This window comes from Chiloscyllium plagiosum, chromosome 18 (assembly GCF_004010195.1).
Source record: "Chiloscyllium plagiosum isolate BGI_BamShark_2017 chromosome 18, ASM401019v2, whole genome shotgun sequence".
NCBI lineage: Eukaryota > Metazoa > Chordata > Chondrichthyes > Orectolobiformes > Hemiscylliidae > Chiloscyllium > Chiloscyllium plagiosum.
In genome coordinates this window covers 44,400,786-44,428,101 of record NC_057727.1, presented here as the reverse complement: position 1 = coordinate 44,428,101, position 27,316 = coordinate 44,400,786, and the positions used below count along the sequence as shown (strand labels likewise).

Here is a 27,316-nt window from a genome sequence, read left to right as displayed (position 1 = left end):
TGTTAATTTGAATACTAACCACCAAAACTCCACACAGCCTCCTTATCAAGCACTAGCAAGCAAATCCAGTGACATTAGCTATTTAACAATCCTCCAACTATTCCTCATGGAAACCCCAAGATAGCCTGTTGTGCAAATGAGACTAAATCATTATTTCAAATTTCAACTCAAAGGCTCTTTAGTCCCGAATATAATCAGATAAATTCAAATTACTGCCTACAAGGCAATTTTCATTGCATTAAAAAGTCTATGAATCCTGGACAAGAAGCTCACATGCATTTAATTAGTTTAAAGGGAACTTCAGTATAAATCTTAACAAAGTGCAATTTACTGATAAAGCCAGCAGTTTTGGGCTTTTCAGAAAGACAAACTTGATTGCTGTATCATTTAATTATTTATACAATCAAATCAACTTTTCCCAAAACAGCCTTATTACTTAAATCATGCGCAAGATGGATGAGAGTGTCACAGGCAAGGCCAGTATTTATTGCCAATTGCTAATTGTCCAGCGGGCACTTAACAGTCAACCACATTGCTGTGGTTATGGGATCACATGTAGGTCAGATCCTGTAATGATGGCAGTTCCCTTACCTAAGGGACATTAGTGAGCCAGATGGGTTTTTCCATCAAACAAAACTATTTCTTGGTCATCATTATTTAATTCAAATTTCAGTACCTGCCATGGCTGGATTCAAACTCGGGTCCCTGGAATATTATCTGGGTCTCTGGATTAATAGACTAACGATAATCCTATGAAGCCATTGCGTCCTCTGTAAAATGCATTACATTTTTGAAGTCAAGCACTGACAAACTGTTTCTTGGATACCTAAACCAAATATAAACTAAACTATCATACAAAACTAATATGCATAGTCCTGTTACATGCCATACATTATAAATAATATACAAGTGGTAATGTTCACCCTCTGAGCCAGGATACCTGGGTTCAAGTAACCTCATGTCCACCCAGAAATTCATTGAACTATAAATCTGAATGGAATACTCACAGAATACGTCCAACAATAAACTAAGAAAGTAACATGTCTTGTGGTGCTATGGTAATAGTCCTACTTCTGGACTAGATTCAAGTCCCATCTCTAGATGTAATGGCCTTAGGAATGTGTCTTCAGTCAGGCATTCGACAAGGTTCCCCATGAGAGACTGATTAGCAAGGTTAGATCTCATGGAATACAGGGAGAACTAGCCACTTGGATACAGAACTGGCTCAAAGCTAGAAGACAAAGGATGGTGGTGGAGGGTTGTTTTTCAGACCGGAGGCCTGTGACCAGTGGAGTGCCACAAGGATCGGTGCTGGGTACTCTACTTTTTGTCATTTACATCTATGATTTGGATGCGAGCACAAGAGGTACAATTAGTAAGTTTGCAGATGACACTAAAATTGGAGGTGTAGTGGACAGCGAAGAGGGTTACCTCAGATTACAACAGGATCCGGACCAGATGGGCCAATGGGCTGAGAAGTGGCAGATAGAGTTTAATTCAGATAAATGCGAGGTGCTGTATTTTGGGAAAGCAAATCTTAGCAGAACTTATACACTTAATGGTAAGTCCTAGCGAGTGTTGCTGAACAAAGAGACTTTGGAGTGCAAGTTCATAGCTCCTTGAAAGTGGAGTCGCAGGTAGGTAGGATAGTGAAGGCAGCATTTGGTACGTTTTCCCTTATTGGTCAGAGTATTGAGTACAGGAGTTGGGAGGTCATGTTGCGGCTGTACAGGACATTGGTTAGGCCAGTGTTGGATATTGCGTGCAATTCTGCTCTCCTTCCTATCAGAAAGATGTTGTGAAACTTGAAATGGTTCAGAAAAGACTTACAAGGATGTTGCCAAGCTTGGAGGATTTGAGCTATTGGAAGAGACTGAACAGGCTGGGGCTGTTTTCTCAGGAGAGTCATAGGCTGAGGGGTGACCTTATAGAGGTTTACAAAATTATGAGGAGCACGGATAGGATAAATAGACAAAGTCTTTTCCCTGGGATCAGGGAGTCCAGAACTAGAGGGCATAGGTTTAGGGTGAGAGGGGAAAGATATAAAAGAGACCTAAGGGGCAACTTTTTCACGCAGAGGGTGGTACGTGGATGGAATGAGCTGCCAGAGGATGTGGTGGAGGCTGGCACAATTGCAACATTTAAGAGGCATTTGGATGGGTATATGAATAGGAAGGGTTTGGAGGGATATGGGCTGGGTGCTGGCAGGTGGGACTAGATTGGGTTGGGATATCTGGTTGGCATGGACAGGTTGGACCGAAGGGTCTGTTTCCATGCTGTACATCTCTATGACTCTATAAGTATGCGTGGATGAAACAAAGTTAACTGCTTAACTTCAAATTTGGAAAAACAGATGCAATCCTATATGAAATATTCAAGCAGTTAAATAATCATGTAACTGCTAGCTATTAACAACTAGACAGAATTCAAACCTTAAGTTTGAAGCTTTTTATATTTATTGATGATGGCAAAAGGCAAAGAATTGCAACCAAAAATGTCATTAGAATTTGAAGGTGATAAGGATCATTTTCTAGACACATCAAACTTCTCCTTTTCTCTCATTTTCTTCAAGTTGTTCCTTACAATTTCTTTGTCGATTTTAGTTACCTTCTTAAAGTATGTGTGTATGTGCTTCTGTGTCAAATATTGTTTGATAATGTTTCTGCGAAGCATTATATGATGTTGTGCAACATTAAAGGTTCAATAATATAAGGATTATTTTGAACTGGGTTCAAAGGTCAAACGAAAGAGAACTGAGTCAAACATGGACAGATGCTAATAGGGCAAGATGTGACATTGGAAATGCAATGTAAACACAAATTTCCTTTTACAATGGCAACTGTGTGACACCTCTCAGGAATAATGCCTAACATTTGTTGAAAGGATATCGAGAGGCTGGCTAAAAGCAGCCAAATACAGGAAAATGTATTTTAGTCTTTAAAAACTGTTTCTCCACTAGCCAAACTATTAACAAGCAATCAATTCCCCAACTGCAGCAAGTTGTTCTTGATGGCCAAGACATAACTGCACACCTCAAAGATCAAAAGCTTCTTTTTTGCTTCTTCTGTGACTTCAGGCAAGTCCTTCATATCTGTCTTTTGTTACCTGAAGACTATAATACTTGAATATTCTCCTAGCCATCCACAGACTTTGGTGAATCCAAAGATATTGAAATAGTCATTACTGTGCCTTTATAGTACATTACTTACCAACCTGAGCAATCCAGACTACCCACATCATGATCACTAAGTAGCACCACTAACCTCTCTGTCCAACTACCTCAGTTCATGGTTTTCTGATATCTAATTTATAAAGTTCTTATTCTTGTACTTTATTGCTTCACCCTTTCTATGGCTATAATATCTTTAATTCTCGCTCTGCCCAAGTTTTCCTTTATTCCATATTAATTTTATTTCCCACTTCTCGGTCATTGTCGTTCATGTCGTTAGCTTCCAAAATGATTGCATTAACTCCTGTGCTTTTCCACCATTCAGTAGTCTTTCACATTCTTCTGTAACATCTACATTTTTGAACAAGCATTTGATCAATGCCTGAACTGGATTAGCAAATATGTTTCTCCTACCCCAGTGAAGCATATTTGACCATTTTCTACTATTACTGATATTCTACAATGCTTGCTGTTGTCATCATTGATATTCCAATGCCAGCTCTTTATTGCAGGATAGATACACAGTGTACATCTCTTGGGTTCAGACAGCAGGTGAGCAATGTTCCTTCATTATTATTGTTAGTATCTCTGAATCAACTGCTCTTTCTCAGCTGCTTCATACCTTTGATCAGCTTTTTTATCATTAGTTTTCCCTCCAGTCCCTTCCCAGGTGAGGAAATGCTGATCTGATGCTGTGCAGGATGTAACTTATTCAGTCTTTCATTAGTCAGGAAAAGAATTACACATAGAGAGAGAAAAAAAAGTTTTTTGCTTAGCAGAACATCTGGCACCAAATTCAACTGAAGCTGCTCGACGTAATAATTCGGCCTGGAGAGGGAGCCAGTAAAAAGGTTAGGTCTAGCCTCAGCCATCAAGTCAGTGAATGATTCTCACACACAGTCTGAAATACAGCCACAGACAGACAGCTACAGAAAATAAGCTACAAGTATTGTAGAGACAATGAGGTGCAAACTCTGTTATAGTAATAGAGCTAAACATTGTAAAGCAGTCTGAATAAAAGGAAGTGTACGTGTACTACAGTAACATGCAGAGAAGAATGAAAAGATAGAGAATTAAAAGAAAACAGAATTTGCTTAAATATACCCAGAAAGATGTGTCATCAGGATCTGACATCATGAACAATACCATCACATCAAGAGTTTGAAATTCATCAAAGCTCAGGTGGCCATTTATTGAAGTGGGTGTACTGATAGGACAAATGCCCAAGACAAGATACCCAGATGTAACCAGACATAACACTGTGGTTGCACCCAGGCCAGGTTAATACATTGCCTCAAGTGCAAGGCTCTTGGCAGCCAGAACTTTACAGCCTCAAATTCATTATTATGGTCTGTCAGTATCTGTGTGTTCCCATGTGTCAAGCTTAAACTGCAATATTTCAAACCAGTCTTTACATAGTACTCTGTTTATCCATTTCTGATCATTCTTTTAAGTTGAACAATAGGTTCCTCCTTCCACTGAAAATATATCTTAATACATTAAATAGTTCTATAACCTTCACTGACTCTTTTTAACTGATACCAATTTCTCTATGAACTTTTCGATTGACTCCAAAGTAGCTACTTTCTCAAGATTTAATTCCAGTTGTGCCTCTGAGTCTGAAAGTCGAGCCCTCAAATCCCACGTGGATACAATTATCTCAGTTTATTATCAACAATTATCTGCAATTATCACAACAGTGCACATTGAGGGAATGCTACACTATCAGAGGTGTTTTTGGATATTAAACCGAAGCTCCAGCTATCCTGATTTAAGTGTATGTCCCTTCTGCTAGCATCTTTAGATATGTCTCTTAGTACCTCTGGGTTGTAGGTACATACACTGTTCGAGGTTGATCCCTTTCACAGAAAAACATGCAAGGTAAAGTCGCCACAGTCCTACTGGATCCTGAGAGGGAGACAACTGGTGGTGGTTTAACCTGAGGGTAACTGCACCTTAGCAGAGGGGGAGGTTGATAAGGAAAGTTCCTCATGGTAACCTCGAAGCCATCCTTATCTTAGAATAAGGCTCTCTCACTCTCTTCAATACAGGGTTTAAGAACTTTCTCTTTACATTTTTCTTCTCATCTTTCTTCTCTCTTGATCAAGTCAATGTCATGCTGTTGTTTAAGGGAACACTGTGTACAATTTAGCTGCTGCATTTTCTATATTATAGCAATGACTACACTTCAAAAGAATTTGGTGGCTGGAAAGGACTTTTCGATGTCTTAAAGGCACCTCAGTGTAACATGCAGAATGAGTGTTATCCTTTTTCTGAATCAACACAAATTGCTAGAAAAGTTCAGCATGTCTGGCAACATCTGTGGAGAGAAAGCAGAGTTAATGCTTTCCAGCCATTGACCCTTCTAATATAGAGAATGGAAGCAAGTTTAGAGATCAGTTGTATTCCCGTGTGCTTGACATTCTTGTCCAAGCAGGTTGTCAGAAAATTCCTTTTCTCTCCAAGACCAAGCTAACACTTAAGGTCATGGCACTAGATTTACACATGGATGGCTTGATCTGCAACTTTCTTCTGATAATTGACAATTGCCTGATTTAATTACACACAGGTCTCAGGAGATATTGCTGGGATTGAAGGGTTTGAGCCTTTCAGGTCACACCTCAGCCTCCAATGGTCCAGGGAAAGAAAGCTCCAGCTTATTTAGCCTCTCCCTAAACTATATCACATATACCAGCATTACGGAGTTAAAATAGTGAGATTCCATACAGTAAAGCATTGTGGGAGTATCTTCACCATATGAACCGCAGTGGTTTAAATTGGCAGCTCACCACAAACTTCTTTGGATGGGTAATAAAAGCTGTTTATGCCGATGACATTATCTGATCTTCACAATGAATATTAAAAAAAAACTGGGCTGGCTTTACACCCCTGTGACAATCACAAAGGAACCATTAAATAGCCATGAAAACCATGGGGGTTGCCAAATAAGGGTGAAAGAAATTTATTTTCAAATTTCAACAATCAAAATATCTGCTTAATAAGCAAAAATAAAAAAGAATCATTTATCTTAGCGCATTTAATGTGACAGCATCATAGGGAATGTATGTGACAGCATCATAGGGAAGGCCTGCAATCATTTGTGTTTAATCTAAGCCACTTCTGGAAAGAACCACTTATATTGAAGTCACAGATATCTATGTCTGTTCCACAAGAGGAATGTGGTTAGCTTTTAAAAATACAACATACATTGATTTTATAACAGAGTCGTAGAGATGTATAGCATGGAAACAGACCCTTCAGTCCAAACTGTCCATGCCGACCAGATATCCCAATCCAATCTAGTCCCACCCGCCAGCACCCTGCACATATCCCTCCAAACTCTTCCTATTCATATACCCATCCAAATGCCTTTTAAATATTGCATTTGTACAGCCTCCACCACTTCCACTGGCAGCTCATTCCATCCACGTACCACCCTCTGCGTGAAAACGTTGCCCCTTAGGTCTCTTTTATATCTTCCCCCTCTCACCCTAAACCTATAACCTCTAATTTGGACTCCTGGACCTCAGGGAAAAGACTTGGTTTATTTATCCTATCCATGCCCGTCATGATTTTGTAAACCTCTATAAGGTCACCCCTCAACCTCTGATGCTCCAGGGAAAACAACCCCAGCCTGTTCAGCCTCTCCCTATAGCTCAAATTCTCCAACCCTGGCAATATCCTTGTAAATCTTTTCTGAACCCTTTCAAGTTTCACAACATCTTTCTGATAGGAAGGAGAGCAGAATTGCACGCAATATTCCAACACTGGCCTAACCAATGTCCTGTACAGCCGCAACATGACCTCCCAACTCCTGTACTCAATACTCTGACCAATAAGGGAAAGCATACCAAATGCTGCCTTCACTATCCTACCTACCTGCGACTCCACTTTCAAGGAGCTATGAACCTGCACTCCAAGGTTTCTTTGTTCAGCAACACTCGCTAGGACCTTACCATTAAGTGTATAAGTCATGCTAATATTTGCTTTCCCAAAATGCAGCACCTCGCATTTATCTGAATTAAACTCCATCTGCCACCTCTCAGCCCATTGGCCCATCTGGTCAAGATCCTGATATAAGCTGAGGTAACCTTCTCCACTGTCCACTACACCTCCAATTTTAGTGTCATCTGCAAACTTACTAACTGTACCTCTTAAGCTCACATCCAAATCATAGATGTAAATGACAAAAAAGTAGTGGACCCAGCACCAATCCTTGTGTCTCTCCACTGGTCACAGGCCTCCTGTCTGAAAAACAACCCCTCATCACCACCCTCTGTCTTCTATGTTTGAGCCAGTTCTGAATCCAAATGGCTAGTTCTCCCTGTATTCCATGAGATCTAACCTTGCTAATCAGTCTCCCATGGGGAATCTTGTCAAACACCTTTCTTAAGTCCATATAGATCACATCTACCACTCTGCCCTCATCAATCCTCTTTGTTACTTTTTCAAAAAATTCAATCAAGTTTGTGAGACATGATTTCCCATGCACAAAACCATGTTGACCATCCCTAATCAATCCTTGCCTTTACAAATACATGTACATCCTGTCCCTCAGGATTCCCTCCAACAACTTGCCCACCATTGACGTCAGCCTCACTGGCCTATAGTTCCCTGGCTAGTCCTTACCACTTTTCTCAAACAGTGGCACCACGTTGGTCAATCTCCCGCCTTCCGGCACCTCACCTGTGACTATCCATGATATAAATATCTCAGCAAAAGGCCCAGCAATCACTTCTCTAGCTTCCCACAGAACCCTAGGGTACACCTGATCAGGTCCTGGTGATTTATCCTCCTTTATGCATTTCAAGACATCCAGCACTTCCTCCTCTGAAATATGGACATTTTGCAAGGTGTCACCATCTATTTCCCTACATTCTATACCTTCCATATCCTTTTCCACAGTAAATACTGATGCAAAATACTTGTTTAGTATCTCCCCCGTTTTCTGTGGCTCCAGACAAAGGGTGCCTTGCTGATCTTTGAGGGGCCCTATTCCCTCCCTAGTTACCCTTTTGTCCTTAACGTATTTGTAAAAGTCCTTTGGATTCGCCTTAATTCTATTTGCCATAGCTATCCCCTTTTTGCCCTCCTGATTTCCCTCTTAAGTATACTCCTACAGCCTTTATACTCTTCTAAGGACTCACTCAATCTATCCTGTCTATACATTACATATGCTACCTTCTTTTTCTTAACCAAACCCTCAATTTCTTTAGTCATCCAGCATTCCCTATACCTACCAGCCTTTCCTTTCACCCTAACAGGAATATACTTTCCCTGGATTCTCGTTCTCTCATTCCTGAAGGCTTCCCATTTTCCAGCCGTCCCTTTACCTGCGAACATCTGCCCCCAATCAGCTTTGGAAATTTCTTGCCTAATAACATCAAAATTAGCCTTTCTCCAATTTAGAACTTCAACTTTTAGATCTGGTCTATAATTTTCCATCACTATTTTAAATCTAATGGAATTATGGTCACTGGCCCCAAAGAGTTCCCCACTGACACCTCAGTCACCTGCCCTGCCTTATTTCCGAAGAGTAGGTCAAGATTTGCACCTTCTCTAGTAGATATTTCCACAAACTGAATCAGAACATTTTCTTGTACACACTTAACAAATTCCTCTTCATCTAAACACTATAACAGTCCCAGTCTATCTTTAATATTTTTAAGATAATCATTCCCCTTCATGTGCGTTGCTGCAGAAAGTAGTAATGAGTATACATTTCGAAACATATGCATTCACAGAGACTTAGACAAGCAGTCTAATTTAAACAAGATTGCATTTGTCAATGATTTTGCAAAGGCCTTCCATGTTAACATCATTTTACGTTCAAGGACAAATCTCATGCAGAACTAGACTTCCAGAATTCCCAGAGTGCAAAAGCTTTTGTTGAAGGTCACATTGTTCCAAGTTGTAGCTTCCAATATTTATAGTATTTACACTGCAGCCAATATGAAGGTCTAACATTATAAAGCAAAACACCATAACTGCCAAGAAATGTTTACACATTGCTCAATAAAACAAGCTGGAGTCATACTGTAAGTACAAATAGTATAATTTAAGTATGGCTACAAGAGTATTATGTTTTTGAAACACTACCATCACAAAGGAACAAAACATAAAATTTTTTGACATAAAATAGTTTGGATGATAAAGTGTATTTGTGTCGCATGAACCTGCAAAACTGTGCGCACCTTTCAGTTTACTTTAGCAAAAAAAAGGAACATACAGGGTTAGCTCTTGTATATCTCATGTATTTAAAACCATTACTTTTTATTTGATTATTTCATGACAAAACCCCACTTAATTATAAGAAATTCTGATTGTCAAGGACAATATTGGAATAGTGATGAACATTCCTTTTTTTACAAATAGGTAAATGCTGAAACTAAGGTGGCACACTTTCAAATTTTCAAAACACCACGTTCCCATGCATCCATAGCCAAAAACAGTCACAACTCCCAATGCAATTCAATATCAGAATTTGTACTTCATGCAAGATATATTTCTCAGGTATATTTGAAACAAATGAGAAACGTGCATTCTGTTAACTGAGAAATCTGACCTCAGTTTTGCTTCACTGAGTTCAGGCTGGGCCTCTAGCACAACTAAGGTCAGCACCATATGAAAGCCAACTGCATTGTTGCTGAATCACAATTCACATCAAACAAAATGTTGCTTAAAATGAATCAGGCTTGGGACTCGGTTTTGTCAGGTATCATCATTGACTCGCAGCAGGATTTTACTCATGCCCCCCTACGCATTAACAGCACAGAGCTGGAATGAGTGGCCATCCACAACAAGCTTTCTTAGACTCTTCATGTGGACACACTGGTTACAAAGGCCCAACAATGTCTCTTCTTCCTCAGGCAGCTGAGGAAATTTGACATGACAGCGAATACCCTTGCCAACTTTTATTGGGGTGCCATCGACAGCATTCTGTCTGGATATGTCACTAGCTGGTATAGCAACTGTACCATTCAAGATCTGAGACGGTTACAGAGAGTGATGAACTCAGCCCGGGCAGTCACAAAGGCCAACCTCCCATCTATAGAATCCATCTACCAGGCCCGCTGTCAAGGAAAGGCTGCCAGCATTCTCAAAGATCCATCCCATCCTGGCAATGTTTTTCTACAACCTCTACCATTGGGGAGAAGGTACAGAAGCCTGAACACATGCACCAGCCAGTTTCACAACAGTTTCTACCCTGCTGTTGTTAGAATACTGAATGGACTCACAAACTCTTAACATTTGCCTGTACCTGTGTTTTTGTTTTTGCCTCTGTTTACCTATTATTTACTATCTGTGCTATTTAACTATATGATCTTCCTTATTGCTGACAAGACAAAGCTTTTCACTGTGCCTCAGTACACGTGACAATAAATTCAAATCAATGCTCTGGAAGTCTTTCTTCCATGTAATTTTGAAAGTACACTCATAAATTGATTGAATGTCCATCTTAAATGTTTTAACTTGGAAGGCGGATGCTACTAAACGATTCTTTTTGGATCTCTCTTGACTGTACAAATAAAGGGAAATTAGTAGATTGTACAGATCTTTGCAATATTCAAAACAATTTAAAACAAAATTTTATTTATAAAAGAGAATAAGCAGGTCAATCATGTCTTACTGTTTCATGTTTTATACGTACAGAAGGAGAGTCCATATGCACTTGTTTCTGGAGCATAAAGTGACTCAAAATCCTGGAACAGTAGTGGGACAGCAGACAGGTTTGCCAAAACAGTTGAGACTGCAGCAGCATTCCCTATTCCATATTATAGAGGATACAAGTAACAACCCAGAAAGATGAAGCATGGAAGTTATGATTGCCATATATGCTGATGACACAAGACAGGTAAGAAAGTAAGGTGTGAAAGAATACATAAGAATGCAACAAAGGGTTAAAAATAGGTTAAGTGAATGGGCAAAGATCTGACAAATGGAGTATAACATGTGCCAATGTGAAAGTGTCATTTTTAGCAGGATGAATAAAAAATAAGCAAAGCATCTAAATGGTGTGGGATTGCAGAGATCAGGAGGTGCAATGGCATTTAGACATCATTGTGCATAAACCATAAATTGTTAGTCTGAAGGTTTCACTACGTAATGAGCAAGCCAGTAGAATATTATCACTGTTGGAGGGACACTGAATACAAAAGTAGCAAGATTGAGCTTCAGCTGCAGCAGTTGGGTCACTTTATTTAAGTAAGGATGTAAAAGTGTTAGAAGCAGTTTAAGGGTTTGCCAGACTAATGTCTGGAAAGAGTGGGTGATCATATGAGGAGAGTTTGAAAAGGCTTACTATATTTGCTGGTGTTTAGAAGAGTAAAGGTGACTGGAGTGTCTAACTGTAAGAAGTGTTAGCAAGGACTCATCTGATGTCCTATCCATATCCCAATTTATCCTCAATTTTTTTTACAAAAGGCAAAAACTGAGGGAGCAGAATATGACAGACTGAGCATGACATCTTCCATGTGAAATTTAAAAGAAATTTCCATATCACAAAATGACCCAGTAAAACAGTTAGAAACATACATTTTTTTCCAGTTTAAAATTTTCAAGTCTAATTTACTTGGAATGGTAGAACTCACTTTTAAGTTAATTATGTGTGTGTGGGGTGGGGCGGGGGGTGGGTGAATCCACTGATGGCAGAAAGGAAATTCAAAGGTGGATTTTCTAACTTATCCCAGGAAAGAAAACCAGCTTGCTAGCAATTCTCTCTGAGCTTCTTTCAGTGAAGTACTTCTTCTGAATTGAGCTGTTGCTGGAGCACATCTGGACAGATTAAAGAAAGAATGAAGATCAGGAATGGGGCTATCTAAATTGTACTTGCAAAAAACCAGAAGGTCCTCAACTGCTGGAATGTCCCTTGCTGAGGTTCTGTCACATTTATCCATTAAGTGTATTAAAAAGGCAAAATATTTTCGGCTTTTCTATGAACTGGAGCAAATATTTTTCAACTCAACAACAAATTTGTAGTGATTTTAATGAGGTCAGCCAGGTGGGCTTCATATAATATGAGCTCCCTGACTGAACCAGGTTAACAGGCTCAATCAGAGAGCCGTGGCTGACAATCTCAGAAAACAGAATCGACGTTTTGGGCATAAGTCTGATGAAGGGCTTATGCCCGAAACGTCAAGTCTCCTGATCCTCGGATGTTGCCTGACCTGCTGTGCTTTTCCAGCACCCCACTCTCAACTCTGGTCTCCAGCATCTGTAGTCCTCACTTTCTCCTAGAAATCTCTGACAACTATTCACTCTGACAGCTGCTGGAGGTAGCTGGGCCAGTATCTATGCTTAGGTGATGGGAAATTGGCCTCTGTGGATTTATTTCAAAATGCATTGCTGCTTTTTGTCATTTTAGCAATTTCAAGGTCATTTTAGTAATTTCAAGAATTCTGCAGTTCCACAGTTTTTTTAACCAATACCACACTATTTCCAATTGTGTTTCTATTCACAGCTGCCCACACTCATCCTGATTTGAAATGCAACTTGAATTTTTTAATGTTGTTGTGGTAAAATATGATTTTTGTATATTTGCAAAGGCTCAGTATTGTTGTCATATTCCTCTCACTGTCCCCAACTTGATTCTCATGCATAATTGAAATTAAGTTAATATAAAACTATAAAAATAGCAAAGGACTAAGTGGAAAAAGTCACTGTTATGTTGTTTCAATCTTACAGAAATTAACTTGCATTCAGTTTTAGCCTTTAAATGGAAGCAACTAGGTTTTACAGGAGCTCCAGCTGATATTAACCAGATGACATTATTCTTACTACCATCTCAACTATTCTACAGTACCATTCATGCCCCATATTGGCAGACTACCAACATGCTTTTTAAAGGAGGTTGTGAGAAACATATGTGTAACACAGAGGCTGAAGTGAACACAAATAGAGGTTCTCAAGAGAAAGACAACTTGAAACATAAAAAGGCAAAAATAAACCAAATCAGAAACATGGACAGTCAAGAAATATCAGAAGGGACAATCAAAACAGAAAGTGGTGAATCACTACTTGGTGAAAGTGTGGTGATTCTTACCTTTAGTGTCTGGGTTCATTAGGGGCTTATGTGGTTTAATGTATAGAAGGGTAGCCACCTTCTAGTTTAACAAGAGAAGTCTTGGGCAGCACAACTCATTGTATCTCTTCAACTCTTTATAGGTTCGCATTACTCCAAAGACAGTTGGAAGGACCAAGCTTTAGGCCGGACTCCCACAAAATCCCACTTTTCTCTCCCAAGACCTTATGACATTAGCACGGTGGGTGATGCTTATTGCATTCAATTAGGTATTAACCCTCTCAGATCCTTCCAGAACTTAGTACAGCATAACTGCATGTAGTAAAATGTTTTATATGGAAGGTGACTTCTAAGTCCTTAGAAAGCATTTTTACTAAACCAAAGTCTATGTAAATAAAGTAATCCAACATGTACTGGTTTTCACAGTGCTCAGTTGTCACCTGCAATTTGGAAAGGGAAATTACAGCAGTGATCATCAAATCATGTACACTACTGACAAATACCACTTTATTAATGATAAGCCAATCATGACTTGCTTGTTATAATGATCCATTACCCTTATCAAGAGGACAATTAACAAGTAGAACATATTATGTTAATTGCTGAGAATGGACAGCAGGCTTCTTGTAGCAAAGAGTTAAGTCTTAATTGAGAAAATGCCAGTTTAGCTACAGGTTCCATGCACTCAACACAAGTTGTTTTTTGCTACTAACAGAATAGAACATGAGTAATGTTAAACATCGACACTGTTGGCAGTTTCTACAAATCAATTTCAGTATGATCAAATATTTCCCCACACAAATCCATAATTATATATAATTTTTTGCATTCAGTGGTCTGATGATCTGGATGTTCCAATTAACAACAAAGCAAGTGTATTCACTGCTGACCTCAGCAAAAGCCTCATCAGAAGATCTTGTATCTTGTAGTGTGCAATGAATTCTAATGGGGATTCCCAACATGAAGCTGTGGTGATTTCATCAGGGTGTGCAAGGAGTCAATTACATTAAAGAATCCTTGCAGCCAGACAACCAAGAATTGGAGAGGAAGAAAAATAAATTAAAGAAAAATCATGCTTATGCACTGAAATTAAAAAAAAAGGATTTGAGAATTGATAATCATAATATGCAACTGTGCCATAGTTTCTATTTCCATGGAAGAGCTTTTAAACAGAAAACCAAATTTATAAGTTTTTTAATATCCAAAAGAGATATCAGATAAACTTGCTGCACACATAAATCATTGACTAAGATGATTACAAAGAGAAAAGTGGGATTGAATTGTGAACAGTAGCAGTCCAAAGATGAGGGTGATCAACCAGAGGCTGTGGGTCAAATTATTGCCAATGACTTAGCTCAGAATGAGATTCAAGTCCCAGAAGCAAACTCCAGGGAGCTCGGGAGGAGATCAAAAGCAGTAACTTCAAGATTACTGTCATCGCAAGTTTGAGTAAGCATAGAAATAAGAGAATTGAGCAATTGAACACTTGACTGGAAAGCTGCTATATGACAGTAAGCATCAGATTTCTGGCAATTGGAACTATTTATGGGGAAGGGGAGAATTATACAAGCCAGACAGTCTATACCTGAACAGGATTGGGATGAATATCTTCACTGGGAGATATGCTGTTGATATTGAGGAGGGTTTAGACTAGATTGACTGGGGGATGGAAAGCAAAAACGGAACAAGTGAATCTGAAAAACAAAGGCTGCAGAGGAATCTCAAAAGGTAAGCATGTAAGCTGAAGGTGTATGATAAATAAAGCCAATGAACTGAGGGCAGAAATAGACACATGGAAGCATAATATTGTGGCTTTAAAAGGCATAGATTAAAAAGGGACAAAATTAGCAGCTCAATACTCTTAGATATAGAAATTTCAGGCAAGGCAGGGAAGGGGATTAAAAAGTGGGTCTCATGCGAGAAACACACAGAAAAGTCTTCACCACATCACTGACCAATTCACTGATTGCAAGCCTTCACCAGTTTTTGTATCTAATGTCATAGTCAAGCAACCAATCTTTAACCAATTCTCAATGAGTTCTTGGATGCCCTTTGGTGCGGTATAGTTTTTGTTGCAAGGGTAGATGGTGATTCAAATCTCCCTTAGGGATACATCTTTCTTCTCCTGCAGCAGACGTCCTCTTTGAAATTTGATGTAAATGTGTAGTGAGTGGAAGTGAGCTCAAGTACTCATGTCAGACTATTAAAAAGATCCCTTATTAAAAAGCAAATCTCAGGTCAGGTCTGTGCACATGATGGGGAATAGCATAGATTGCACGTACTACCAAATTTGCATTGTATTTGGGTCTAGGACTGATCCTTTTAAGGAACCGATGTCATACTTGGCTCACATAAAACTAAAATAGATTTCAAAACAGTAACCAGTTTGATCAACAAGCTATCAAATTTGGTTTTCCAACTCTTTCTCCAATAAGTTTTGTTTTATTCGTGCGCAGAATGTGGACATGACTGGCAAGGCCAGCATTTATTGCCCATCATTTGTTGCCTTGGAACTGATAATCTTTCCAAGCCATTCATAGGGCATTAAGAATCTGTCACGTTTTCTTGGTTCTGGAGTCACATGTAGGCCAGATCAGATAAGGATGGCAGATTTCCTTCCCTCAAGGACATTAGCGAACCACTTGGGTTTTTACAACAATCAACGATAATTGTCATGGCTATTTACTGTAACAATGGACAGAATTTTCCCATCCCTGGTATGGCATGGGCTATTTCAAGAAAGCAAGGATAACATCAGAATCTCCAAGACAAAAAAGATTCTGAATTTCCCCTTAAGCTTTAAATGCTGATTTCAGAATTTCACTATTTAGTGGCAACTATCTTATTTTCATGCATTTGCATGCCATTGATAGCCCAACTTGCATTATTTACACACCATTTTCAATTCTCTTGCAATGCCTAAGAAACTAGGCGGCACGGTAGCACAGTGGTTAGCACTACTGCCTCACAGCGCCAGAGACCCGGGTTCAATGCCCGCCTCAGGCAGACTGCCTGTGTGGAGTTTGCACATTCTCCCCGTGTCAGCGTGGGTTTCCTCCCACAGTCCAAAGATGTGCAGGTTAGGTGAATTGGCCATGCCAAATTGCCCGTAGTGTTAGGTGAAGGGGTAAATATAGGGGAATGGGTCTAGGTGGGTTGCGCTTCGGCGGGTCGGTGTGGACCTGTTGGGCCGAAGGGCCTGTTTCCACACTGTAAGTAATCTAAACTAAATAGTGTGACTTCCATCACACAAATCCAAATTGATATCTGGCAGCATCAATGTGCAAGGTGCTTGTACTAGCCATTGTCCAACTGCTTCTTCATCCCAAAGATGTTCCTCAACGCTCTGTAGTGCCTCCCCAACTCTTCATCTGTACATGCTGGCAGTGAGAAACCACCAGCTTTACCACATCAACATGCCTGCTCTTGTCCAACGTACATATCACTTCAGCCCTTCAACATTTGGAGCTCAAAGATGCCCGCACTTTGTTTGCTCTCTTGTTCACACACACACTTCACATTGCTTCTTCACACACTCTTCAGTACTCAGTTCCAGGTTCCCAACCTCTGTAGCTTCCATTGCTTTTTTAATAAGGAGGGAGAGCCAGGCAGTTTTTCATTATAAGGAGAACTCTGCAGTCAAAGGGTCATGGACAGGTTGCTGTTTAACACCATTCCACATCAAAATCATGTGTTGATCACAGTGCCAGCAACTTACATGGCAACCACACTGCATGTTCTTCAAGCAAATTGCCATGTCTGAGAGTTAAAGGAAGGAGTTCCAACTGCAGTCAAGAGAGGTCCATGGACAGTTAGGAGGTAGCGTTACAGTCAGCATGTGGTTCATCTGTTTCCAGTCCAGGAACTTGACCACAATCAGTCCTGCAGATCAAGTGCAACCAGTCCAAAGATTACAGGTAGGGATTTTCAGGGTGCTGTGGAAAAAGCAGTCCAGCAAATGGGCTGTTTTCTTTTCTTGCACTGAGACAAAGGGGGGAACTATGTATGACAGAATAGACAGTTAATGGTGATACACAAATAGCAAAGATGTTGAGGTGTCCTCGGTGTGTGTTTAGGAAGCAGAGTAGGCAGGACAGGTTAGTTGTTTGGGAGGACGAAGTGGGTGAGCGCTGTTGACTGGGCATGATGCATGTTGTAGTGAGAGATAATGTCCATGAGCCATGGTAAATGTGTGCGTAGTGGCAGAGTTAGAGTGAATCATGGCCCTGATAGTGAGAAGCCAGAGAAAGATGAAGATGGCCCCTAACCTTGCAGGGTGCAGAAGAAGTTGCTTTTCGCCCAGGCCACAACATTGACACAGGCTGTTTTTGAGTTCCAGTCTGACTATGTTTATTGGTGTGGCCTCTGCAGCCACCAGCAGAAAAAAGAACTTGCCTCCTCTCCACCACTCCACTCACTAGCAGCTCCAGGTCACTGTGTATAAAGCAGGGTCGAGAGTGTGTTGCTGGAAAACCACAACAGGTTAGGCAGTATCCGAGGAGCAGGAGAATCGACATTTTGGGCATAAGCCCTTCATCAGGAATTCCTGATAAAGGGCTTATGCCCAAACCGTCAGTTCTCCTGTTCCTCGGATGCTGCCTGATCTGCTGTGCTTTTCCAGGTCCACACTCGTGACTGATCTCTAACATCTGCAGTCCTCACTTTCTCCCTGTATAAAACAAGGTGTAAGCTTTGCTCTCTCTGCCATGTCCTCAGTGATAATTGTCAAGCAACACAGTTGTACACAAGCAGTTCCTGCCCTGCAATGGCAGAATGCTTCTGCAGCTGGCCATTAAATATGGTGCCAATGGCATGAACATTGCAAAGTTTCAATAGCGATGAGCACTTCCATCTCTTTAGCTGCTCAATTCTACATGAAATGCACCCAAAAAAAAAGCAAAGAATTGAAGATTTCATGAGAAAGGTCAGTGGAAGACATGGAAAATCAGGCACCAAGAATCGCATTGGGAGGTGATGGCCTAGTGGTATTATCGACACATTGTTCATTCAGAGATCCAAGTAATATCCTGGTCACCTGGGTCTGAATTCTGTCATGGCAGATGGCGGAATTTGAATTCAATTTTTTTTTAAATCCTCAAATTATGAGTCTAATGATGACCATAAATCCATTGTCAATTGTCAGGAAAAGTTCGTCTGGTTCACTAATGTCTTTTAGGGAAGGAAGCTGCCATCTGTATCTGGTCTGGCCTACATGTGACTTCAGACTCAGCAATGTGGTTGACTATTAACTGCCCTCTGGGCAATTAAGGATGGGCAATAAATGCTGGCCTGGCCAAAGACGCCCTCATCCCATGAATGAATAAACAAAAAAACTTCAGCTCTCTACATGACCAAACTCACCAAAAAGCTCGACATTGGGAAACCTCGGCATGAAAACCAAAGTGTGTAAATGGCAAATTCAGCTGATACTTGCTTTAACGGAATTCCATGATAGACAGCACCAATATCTCAGGGCACAATCCATGAGCACCCCACATCCATGGACATTGGCACAGATCATGTACCAGCTTCTAAGAAAGCTCAAGGCACATCTCCAGCTCAGGATAGCTCAGGAAAGATGGGGGAGCATTGAGGGATAGCAACAAAATTTCACCAAACTGTTCCTGGAGTGAAGTCTTTGAAGAGAGGTCAGGCAAAGTAACCTAAATGCTCCAGAGCTGCAAACAAATTAAAAGGTGTTCTCATTGAAACTTACAAATACTTACAAATACAACACAGTAGATGCAGCAGAGCTGTTTCACCTGGTTGGGCAGTGTAAAACTTGGGGGCACAATTTACAAATAAGGAGGATACCACTTATGTCCAAAAAGAAGAGAATTTATTTTACTCATGAGGTGCTTAGAATTCTCTACCACACAGATCTGTAGAAATTCATTCTTTGAGTAAGTTTAAGGTATAGATTAATTGATTTCTAATTACAAGTAGCGTACAAGGTTACAGAGATGGAGTGAGTAAAAGGCATTGAATGGAAGATTAAGCTCAATGGGCTGGACGGACTACTCCTGTTTATATGTTCCTATTCAAATTGAATTTGGTTTAGTGGCAGTATAAAGAATACTGGGTCATGGATCAAAATCATTTCTATTAATATTTTCTTTAGCCAGGTGTCCAATTTTGACTTTATATCAATGGTTTCTGCTCTGATTGTGACAACAAAAGGTTGAGTGAGTGTAAAATTTGATGCACAATGCCATTGCTTTCATTATGCAGTTATTTACAGAATAAGCTCTGATTTTGAATCACTTCTATACTAACAAAATTATTGATTTAGTTTGGATGGTTATTGCTGTTGCTTAGTATGAAAAACAGATGCCCGACAGTATAAAACATGTTCTTTTAAACTCTATGATTTAATTTCAAATGTTTCTTCAGTGTTATCATGTAAAACTCTCTGGGGAACAATCAACATTTTAAAATTGGACAAATATAATTTAGATATATAGTGCAACAGGGTGATCTCACATCAGTTGCCTATTATGCAGCTCAATCGGTTTGCCTGTCCATTGACTTGAAAAAGTGAGGAAAAGACAAAAATCGACTGTGCCTGGAGGACCATCAACTCACTGAAAGATGCTCTTTAGTCCACCTGAACAAGGAGTTGACTTCAACCGAGTGTTACAGACTGGCACATTCCAAAGTCCAGGACTATGTGCTGGGGGTGCACTAAAGCTTGGGGCAGCTGCTGCCAAGGCTCAGTGGGAAAAGATTGCTGTTGGAGGTCTTCCTGCTGAAGTTAATTAGGGGTTTAATCAGTTATTGGACCACCCTCGTGCCTCAATGTATGTAAATATAATCTTGCATGTATAAGAGATTTTGGATCGTTGGGATAGAGTAAAGTCAAATATTTGCTTATCTACTTGATATGTGACAATGTATATATACAGAGATTTTTTATGAATAAAGTATACTTTTGAAATAAAAAAGGCCAATGAGGGATAGCTGATACACTTGGCTTTTTTTAAAAGCAAACTATTTTTCTACTACCCAATATCAAACCTATGAAATGTAAAAACTGCTATTCATCCAGCATCATTACTTAGTAATTCAAAAATAAAGGTTAATATTTATTCTATATGTGATCTTAGTACCTAAATCAGGTTTGATTCTAGGGTTAAACCAGCAACTTCAGTGAGAAAACAGAGCTTCAAGTTCCATGCAACAGGCGAGATCTTACCAGAGTCTAAGGCTCGTTCATAGACTCTGCCAGTTAGAACTTGAACAGATCATATGACTCAGCATAGCAAAATATTACTTACATATAGCCCTTTCAATGTTAGGGAGATGCAGCCCCTTAAAATGCTACGTACTAGTTCAGAAGATAAAAAAAACAAAAATATTGAAGTTTCAGATGAAGTCATTAGGATAGAAGCCAACTCAATGGCTCTTGACAGAGTCAGGTGGGCAACTGATGCTATAACAAAGCACTGGGAATTTCAGACGTATAACTATCTGATATAGCTGGAAGGTTTGCCTTACTGGACATTCTAAAGTATCCTCCACAGTAAATGGCACTATGCTTGTTTGAAGGTAAAACTAGGCTTAATTTCAATGACTCCAGAACCTGAGAATGGTAGGAAACAAGAGGTGGAACTCTTCCAGCCCGAAAGCAGCATGGGCAATAGCAAGAAACTTGGGAAGATACGGTGAGAAAATTTTATTTCTGAAGTCAATAAAAAGTCCAATTTTCTCAGTAAGGTTTCAGCAAGAGTTCTGAATCTTGCTAATTAGTGGCAACTGCCTTACTTCCATGTAGTGGCATCTCATGATAACCTAATCCCATTTTACTTATACGCAGTACGCAATTATTCAAAGTTATGGACCTATCCAAACCCTGTCAAAACATATTAAGAAGATAGTCTACATCCTAACTGTTTCATATTTTAAAGATAAATATAAGGTCTTACGTTCTAGATATGATTCATTCAAACTACACAACTTCAAGAAAATACTGTCGGGAATCTAATCTAATCTACAAAAAACACATTATTTTTACACAATTTTTATACACTGTACTTTAAAATAATAATTAAAGAACTGGCTTAACTATAACTGTTGAAATGCTTAACAAAATAGTGTGTGTATGTAGATATAGATATATATATTAAGTACTACTAATTAACATTCATTATAGTAACATCCCATAAACACACCCTTAGCAGAGGCAAATTCAGTAAAATAGATTGTCTCACAAACACTTCGAGTAGCAGAAAGAGAACCCTAGCATTTAGCTGTAACAGAGAAAGGAATAAAAGCTTCCGCATCCAAGCTTCAAGATCCTAACAACTGCTGAAAGCTAAAACTAAAATTCCTAGTTCTGTCGGAGCTTAACCTCACCCATTCAGGTTGCTTCTATTACTCCAACTTTTAAAAAAACCCCAAGGCCTCACAAGCTGTTTACTTTATTGGTTTTGAGTAGACCACTCGGACCCTCTGTCTCAACTTTTCTTCTTAAAAAAGAACAGGACAAAATACACCGCTTAAAGCCAATGCAACTAGATGATGCTAATTCCCAACTTGAAAACTGAGCAGTTATCCACTGGATACAGCTTTTTATTTGGGCCTCCATCTCAAGGACAATGCACCAACATCTCATCGCATGCTCCTTCCGTGGCAATGCCTCCACCCTTCATCCATGGGAGTCAGCATGACTCGCCACAGAATCATAACCAATCTTGGAATAACTCATAACTCACTTCAACACTGTACCTTAGTGCCTATGGACACCTTACATTGTGATACTCTCGACAGATCACTCTGCAGGCATCTCATGCGTCTGCATAGGATACATTTTATGCCTCTCCGTTTGCTTTCTTGGCATTCACTTACTTTGTTCTTACTTGGACACACACAGCATCTCACTTGCCTTGCACTTTAGCATTTCAATGAGAACTTACAGAATCACATCACTTCTGGTTTGACTGGCTTTTTAGTGCAGACAGAGAAATAGGCAGAATGTCATAGCTGTCAGCAATGAACAGTCAAGCCTGTTGACAATACTGTACTGCACCATGCTTTACCAATATCACACCTACAGCACTTGGCAGCAGCTGATATGGCAAACATACTGCATATACTTCAACCGAATGGCCATGTCTAAAAGTCAATAGGGAATGGTCTTTGGTGGAGTGAAGGAGGACTATGATCATTCATGAATTGACACATCAGTCAGTCAAAGAAATTGTCAGATCTCAGTACAGGGAATCGGTCAGGCAATTGATATGACAGCGGTCCCGGGTCTGAGGATTCAGAGGCGGTCAGTCCTGCAGGTTAAGTCTCACCAGACCGAAGATTGCAGATCAGTCAGTCAGGGGACTGTGGAAATACCAGTCCAGGAATAAGGCTGTGCTTAGTTGGAACAGTCCATATACATGATACCAGGCGATGAGCCACAATCAGTGCTGCAGGTTTGGTCAGTAAACATTGAGGGGGCTTATCCAAGGGTAGCCCATGCACTGCAGCGGAAAGTGCTAAACCCCATTGGTGCGAGGGGGGGGGGCTGCCTTATGCTCTGATACAGAGAGAATAATGACAATAAAGAGGGACAACTCCAAATATAATGGTGAAATCTGACAAAACACTGGAAGGCACAGAGTACTGAGGAACGCAGGAAAGAGATGGCATTTTACAAGTGCCCATCACCCTGGCTTCAATGAAGGACAATGGGTAGCTACTATGGGGAGGGGAATGCAGCAAGATAAGGGCTAAAGTAAAAAAGGTGCCATTTTCAATCAACTTCAACTATGCTGTAAGAGAAATGGTTGCCAACACATTCACAATGGACAGACTTTCACATTTCTTTTGGTTTTCGAGGTGAGAGTGTAAATATTTGGATTATGAATGAGTGTGCAATCCAACATGAAGCACAAAGATAGAAGAAATATTTGTCTACAAAAGAAGTTTGCATGAATTAATTAATATCAAAGTGGCAGCTAACACTGGCAATGGCATAATAGTTGGGTAGCAATGATGCCCTTATCAACCAGTGGTAGCAGTATCCTTAACGTTAACTGTTGGTTGTAGGTATTCTTGTTACACATTTAATGAGTCAAATTGAAAAGAAATTGTATCTGCACACTGGTCCAAATATTTGCTGCTCTAAAACTTCACTTGAAGACATTTCTCATTCAGTAAAGTGAAGGATATGAAATAGTCTTTGATTAAAATTTTGGAAGTACAGAAGATATCTCAGAAAGACTTTAAAATCATTATATATGTCTTATTTATTTTAAAATTAAGACCTGTGGCAATTTCAGAGCTTCTTAACACATGACACCACTTGTTTCAATATGAAGCAACAAAGGAAAGAAAAACTGGAAATATTCTGCATTTAATTTGGAGATTTAATTAGGTTATGACTGCAAGTATTGCAGTCCACCAAATGCAGAAGTTAGCTAAATTGCACCTAGTGGAAAACAGGAACAGTGTCTGCTGCGTAATTCTGTGTTTCTGTTACACCAATCATACAGTGGCTCGTGGCATGACTGATTCTAGTTTTCCTTTTCGAAGAATCAATGTGCCAACTGTTCATCACGAAAAATATGGAGTTTTGAAATTGAAAGTTAATTTTTTTTTAAAATCACCTCAAGTCCTCAACAAAAAAGTGTCAATAATTTCACAATTTTCATACCACTAAAAGAATCTCAAGAATGGATCACATGTGAAAAATATCGACTTCATGAAGTCTGAGTTCAAGAAAAAATTCAATTCACTTGGATTTTAAATCCTTCATTTTGATAGAGCTCAAAAAAATAACAGAAATAATATTATTAATGCCATCATTTGGTTGAAAGGACGTCCTGATATCTTACAATATCAAATGAAAGAATGGCTGTTAAACCAATAAACAACTGCAGAAACACAATAAAGCTATCTGGTCATTTCAGCAGACAAAAGAACTTCAAAGTTTCAGTGTCTACACAGACTAAAAATCAACAGCAGAAAGATATTTTAGAACGGTGGCAGGGAGATTAATAGCCACTGAGAATAATCTGTGGAAGCATATTTAAAACAGTTGCAGACAAAAAATGGCATTGTTACACTTCCGTGTAGGTGACTGAAAACAATTTCACTGTTCAGCAAAAGGGGTTGCTCATGAAACAGCATTCACCAGGGAAAAAAAGGTAACATATTCAGGTAAAATTCCCGAATCTTTGCTATCAAATCCTCCTAGAAACCGCATTCAACGCACTGGTGGTGGATTAAGTACAGCACAGGTGAGGACTCAATTCTGGCCTGATTCATTCGAGATGAAAATTGTACACAGCTAATACCACTGAGTTACTCACCTTTGAATAGTACCTGATCAATTACATGAAGAATTAGCTTAAATAAAGCAGGTTTGGGATAAACTCTCTACCAAACAAGAAAGTAAAATTTGAAGGTTTTCATCAATCATGTTTTCACCATCAAAAAAGGTTCACAAATGTAAACAGAAACAATGATTCACTTTAAGTGGCACAAACAATGAATAGATATTGAATTCTAATTTTACAGTTCTACAAGACAGCATGTGACATTTTTCTATGAATTACAATTCATGTTTAAGTTCATTTTTGACAACTGTTTATTTAGTAAGCACTTTAAACATCATATCTTGCCTTCTGATAAGTCCCACAGCATCAAAAAAATCTAGATAACAATGGCATGCTTTTATTTTACGCAACCTTTAGATACAAATCCTAACGGAGTTACTGGGGCTCTACTACCACAGAATGATGTTAATTCAGTTCAAGAAAACCTTTGCTTTTGATCCATGACCACTCAGTAAATAATTAATAAGTTGTACTGCTAGCTTTTTGCTTTGGTATGAACTTAATAAATGACCACAATAATGATTCGCTTCAGTACTCTTTTTCTGAAAGGAATTTTTTTCAAATTTCTAAACTCTAACAGCGTGACTATTAAAATACACTTTAAACCCTCACATTATGCCATGAGTGTACATTTGACAACACATCCTCCAATCTAACCGATAGTCACACTTTTGCTGCTATAAATCTCCAGTTTTTATAACTTCAGTGTTTTACCATCTTGTACAAAACAAAGGCTTGAACTGAACTCATTAGCAGACATTACACTACAGCCAACTAAAATGTTTGAAATTTTTGAGCTCACACCAATGTATTTAAATATTTATATTTAGCTATGTTCTCACTGACAAATGTAATGTGTTGTGTACAGACACATTTACTGGACAGTCCAAAAGATTTGAGAACAAGAAGTATTTGTAAATTGGTAATAGTCATGAAAAAGACAAAACTGCGAAGGAGCCTTATTTAAATACCAAAATATCTGTTTGCAACACATTGCCAAGCAAGACTGAAAATAATTATACAAGCAAATTCTAAGTGATTTTTCAACTCTCTTGACCGGTTTCTATGTAAAGCTCTTGCCTGAACATATTTCTAAGTAGTTATTTTTGATTTTCAATGAGAAATTTCTTAGATGTTGCAAAGTACTTACATGTAAAAGTTCTGGAATGGACATGGTCTGAACATTTGCACTCCAATAGCCTCCATTTTTTTTTCCCTGAAAGGTGTTCTGCAAGCCCTTGGAGAACAGTGAAAGTCAAACTCTACGGCTGTGTGTGTGTCACTGGGGGTGGCTCCAGATAAGGCCCTGGCAACTCCAATCCTAGCAGAGCTCTGTGCTTAAGTAGTGCCTACTGTCTGTCTGCAGCATTCGACCTGTTCAATCCAGCACCTGCATGTAACACAATGGGCTGGCTCTACTAGATTACAAATTTATGCTTGCAAATATCATCAGAAGAATAATTTCACACATCACCACTGCCATTTACATATAAACATAATACTAGTCAAATAAATTAATATGTAAACATAATACTGGTCAAATTATGCTCGCTTTAGTGTATGTATCTATAGTATCCTAATCAAGTTCAGAGCTAACACTGCCGTAAGCTGAGAAAAGTATCAAATTTTCTAAGTATGGCAAATCTTCAATCCAATGTATTCTGTATTTTCATGATCAGTGCAAGCATCTAATTAGCCAGCTAAATTCTACCACTGTCATCACAGATTGGGAAAAAGCAAGTTTTGATAATTCGACTAAAAGATTTTTTCAACTTTACGCAACAAAGTGTTATTTTTAATAAATAACTATACTATTACCATAGAGTTGTTAAAGGGAGGGGAATCAAAAGTACTGAACTTGAAGCCTGAACAGAAACACATCTACTGCTGGATTTTAATGTTAATTAAGTTCAATCAATTGATTTTTCTTTCTCCTTTTCCACAGTCAGTAACATAGCATGATGAACGAACAAGCTTGGGTAATTTTTACAAGGCAAGTGGTGGAATCAAGATTGGGCAGCAAAATACTAATATAGAAAATGAAGGACTGAAAATAGCAGGAATGGACAGAGTGAAGAAACCAAAGAACATACCAGCAATCAAGATTTGATACTACAAAGAACACAAACAGAAACAAAACTAAAGGCTCTAAATCTGAACATGCACAGCATTTGCAACAAAGTCAACGAGTTGTTAGCACACACAAGTGAATAAATATGATCTGATAGTGATTAAAGGGATGCGGCTGCAGAACGAAAAGGATTAGTTGGTGAATATCCAGCGGTTTAAAACATTCAAAAATGAATAATAAGCAAAGTAAAGTGGAGTAGTAGCATTCATAATTAAAGATGGGATTGGTGTGAAAGTTAGAAATTATCTTGGTTCTGGAGATCAAGTTGTAGAATCTATTTGGGTGGAGATGAGGCATAGTAAATGGGAGGGGACTTTCAAGCCAATGAAGGATGTAGGACAAAACAAACAAAATAAAATTTTGAATGTTTGCGATCAAGGGATGGCAATAATTAGAGGTGATTTTGATCTACATATAAACTGGAAAAAGTTTGGGTGAAGATTTGTAGCTCAGGTGCTCGTTGCTGTGGTTCTGTTCGCCGAGCTGGAAATTTTAGTTGCAAACGTTTCGTCCCCTGTCTAGGTGACATCCTCAGTGCTTGGGAGCCTCCTGTGAAGCGCTTCTGTGGTGTTTCCTCCGGCATTTATAGTGGCCTGTCCCTGCCGCTTCCGGTTGTCAGTTTCAGCTATCCGCTGTAGTGGCCGGTATATTGGGCCCAGGTC

The 27,316-nt window shown here is 39.2% G+C and overlaps 1 protein-coding gene across 2 annotated transcripts in view; it reads right to left on the bottom strand.

Annotated features, from left to right (window-relative positions):
- LOC122559083 (microphthalmia-associated transcription factor-like) overlaps positions 1 to 25,791 on the bottom strand; it is a 171,995-nt gene extending 146,204 nt beyond the window's left edge. Inside the window, exon 1 of one of the 2 annotated variants that reach the window (XM_043708335.1) lies at positions 25,674 to 25,791. In XM_043708335.1, the coding sequence (XP_043564270.1) occupies positions 25,674 to 25,729 (56 nt within the window). In that variant the 5' untranslated portion in view covers positions 25,730 to 25,791. Of the gene's footprint in view, positions 1 to 13,211; positions 13,528 to 25,673 lie in introns of those variants that run through there. The other variant, XM_043708336.1, reaches the window with a different exon arrangement.
- Between the last annotated feature and the right edge of the window lie 1,525 nt (positions 25,792 to 27,316).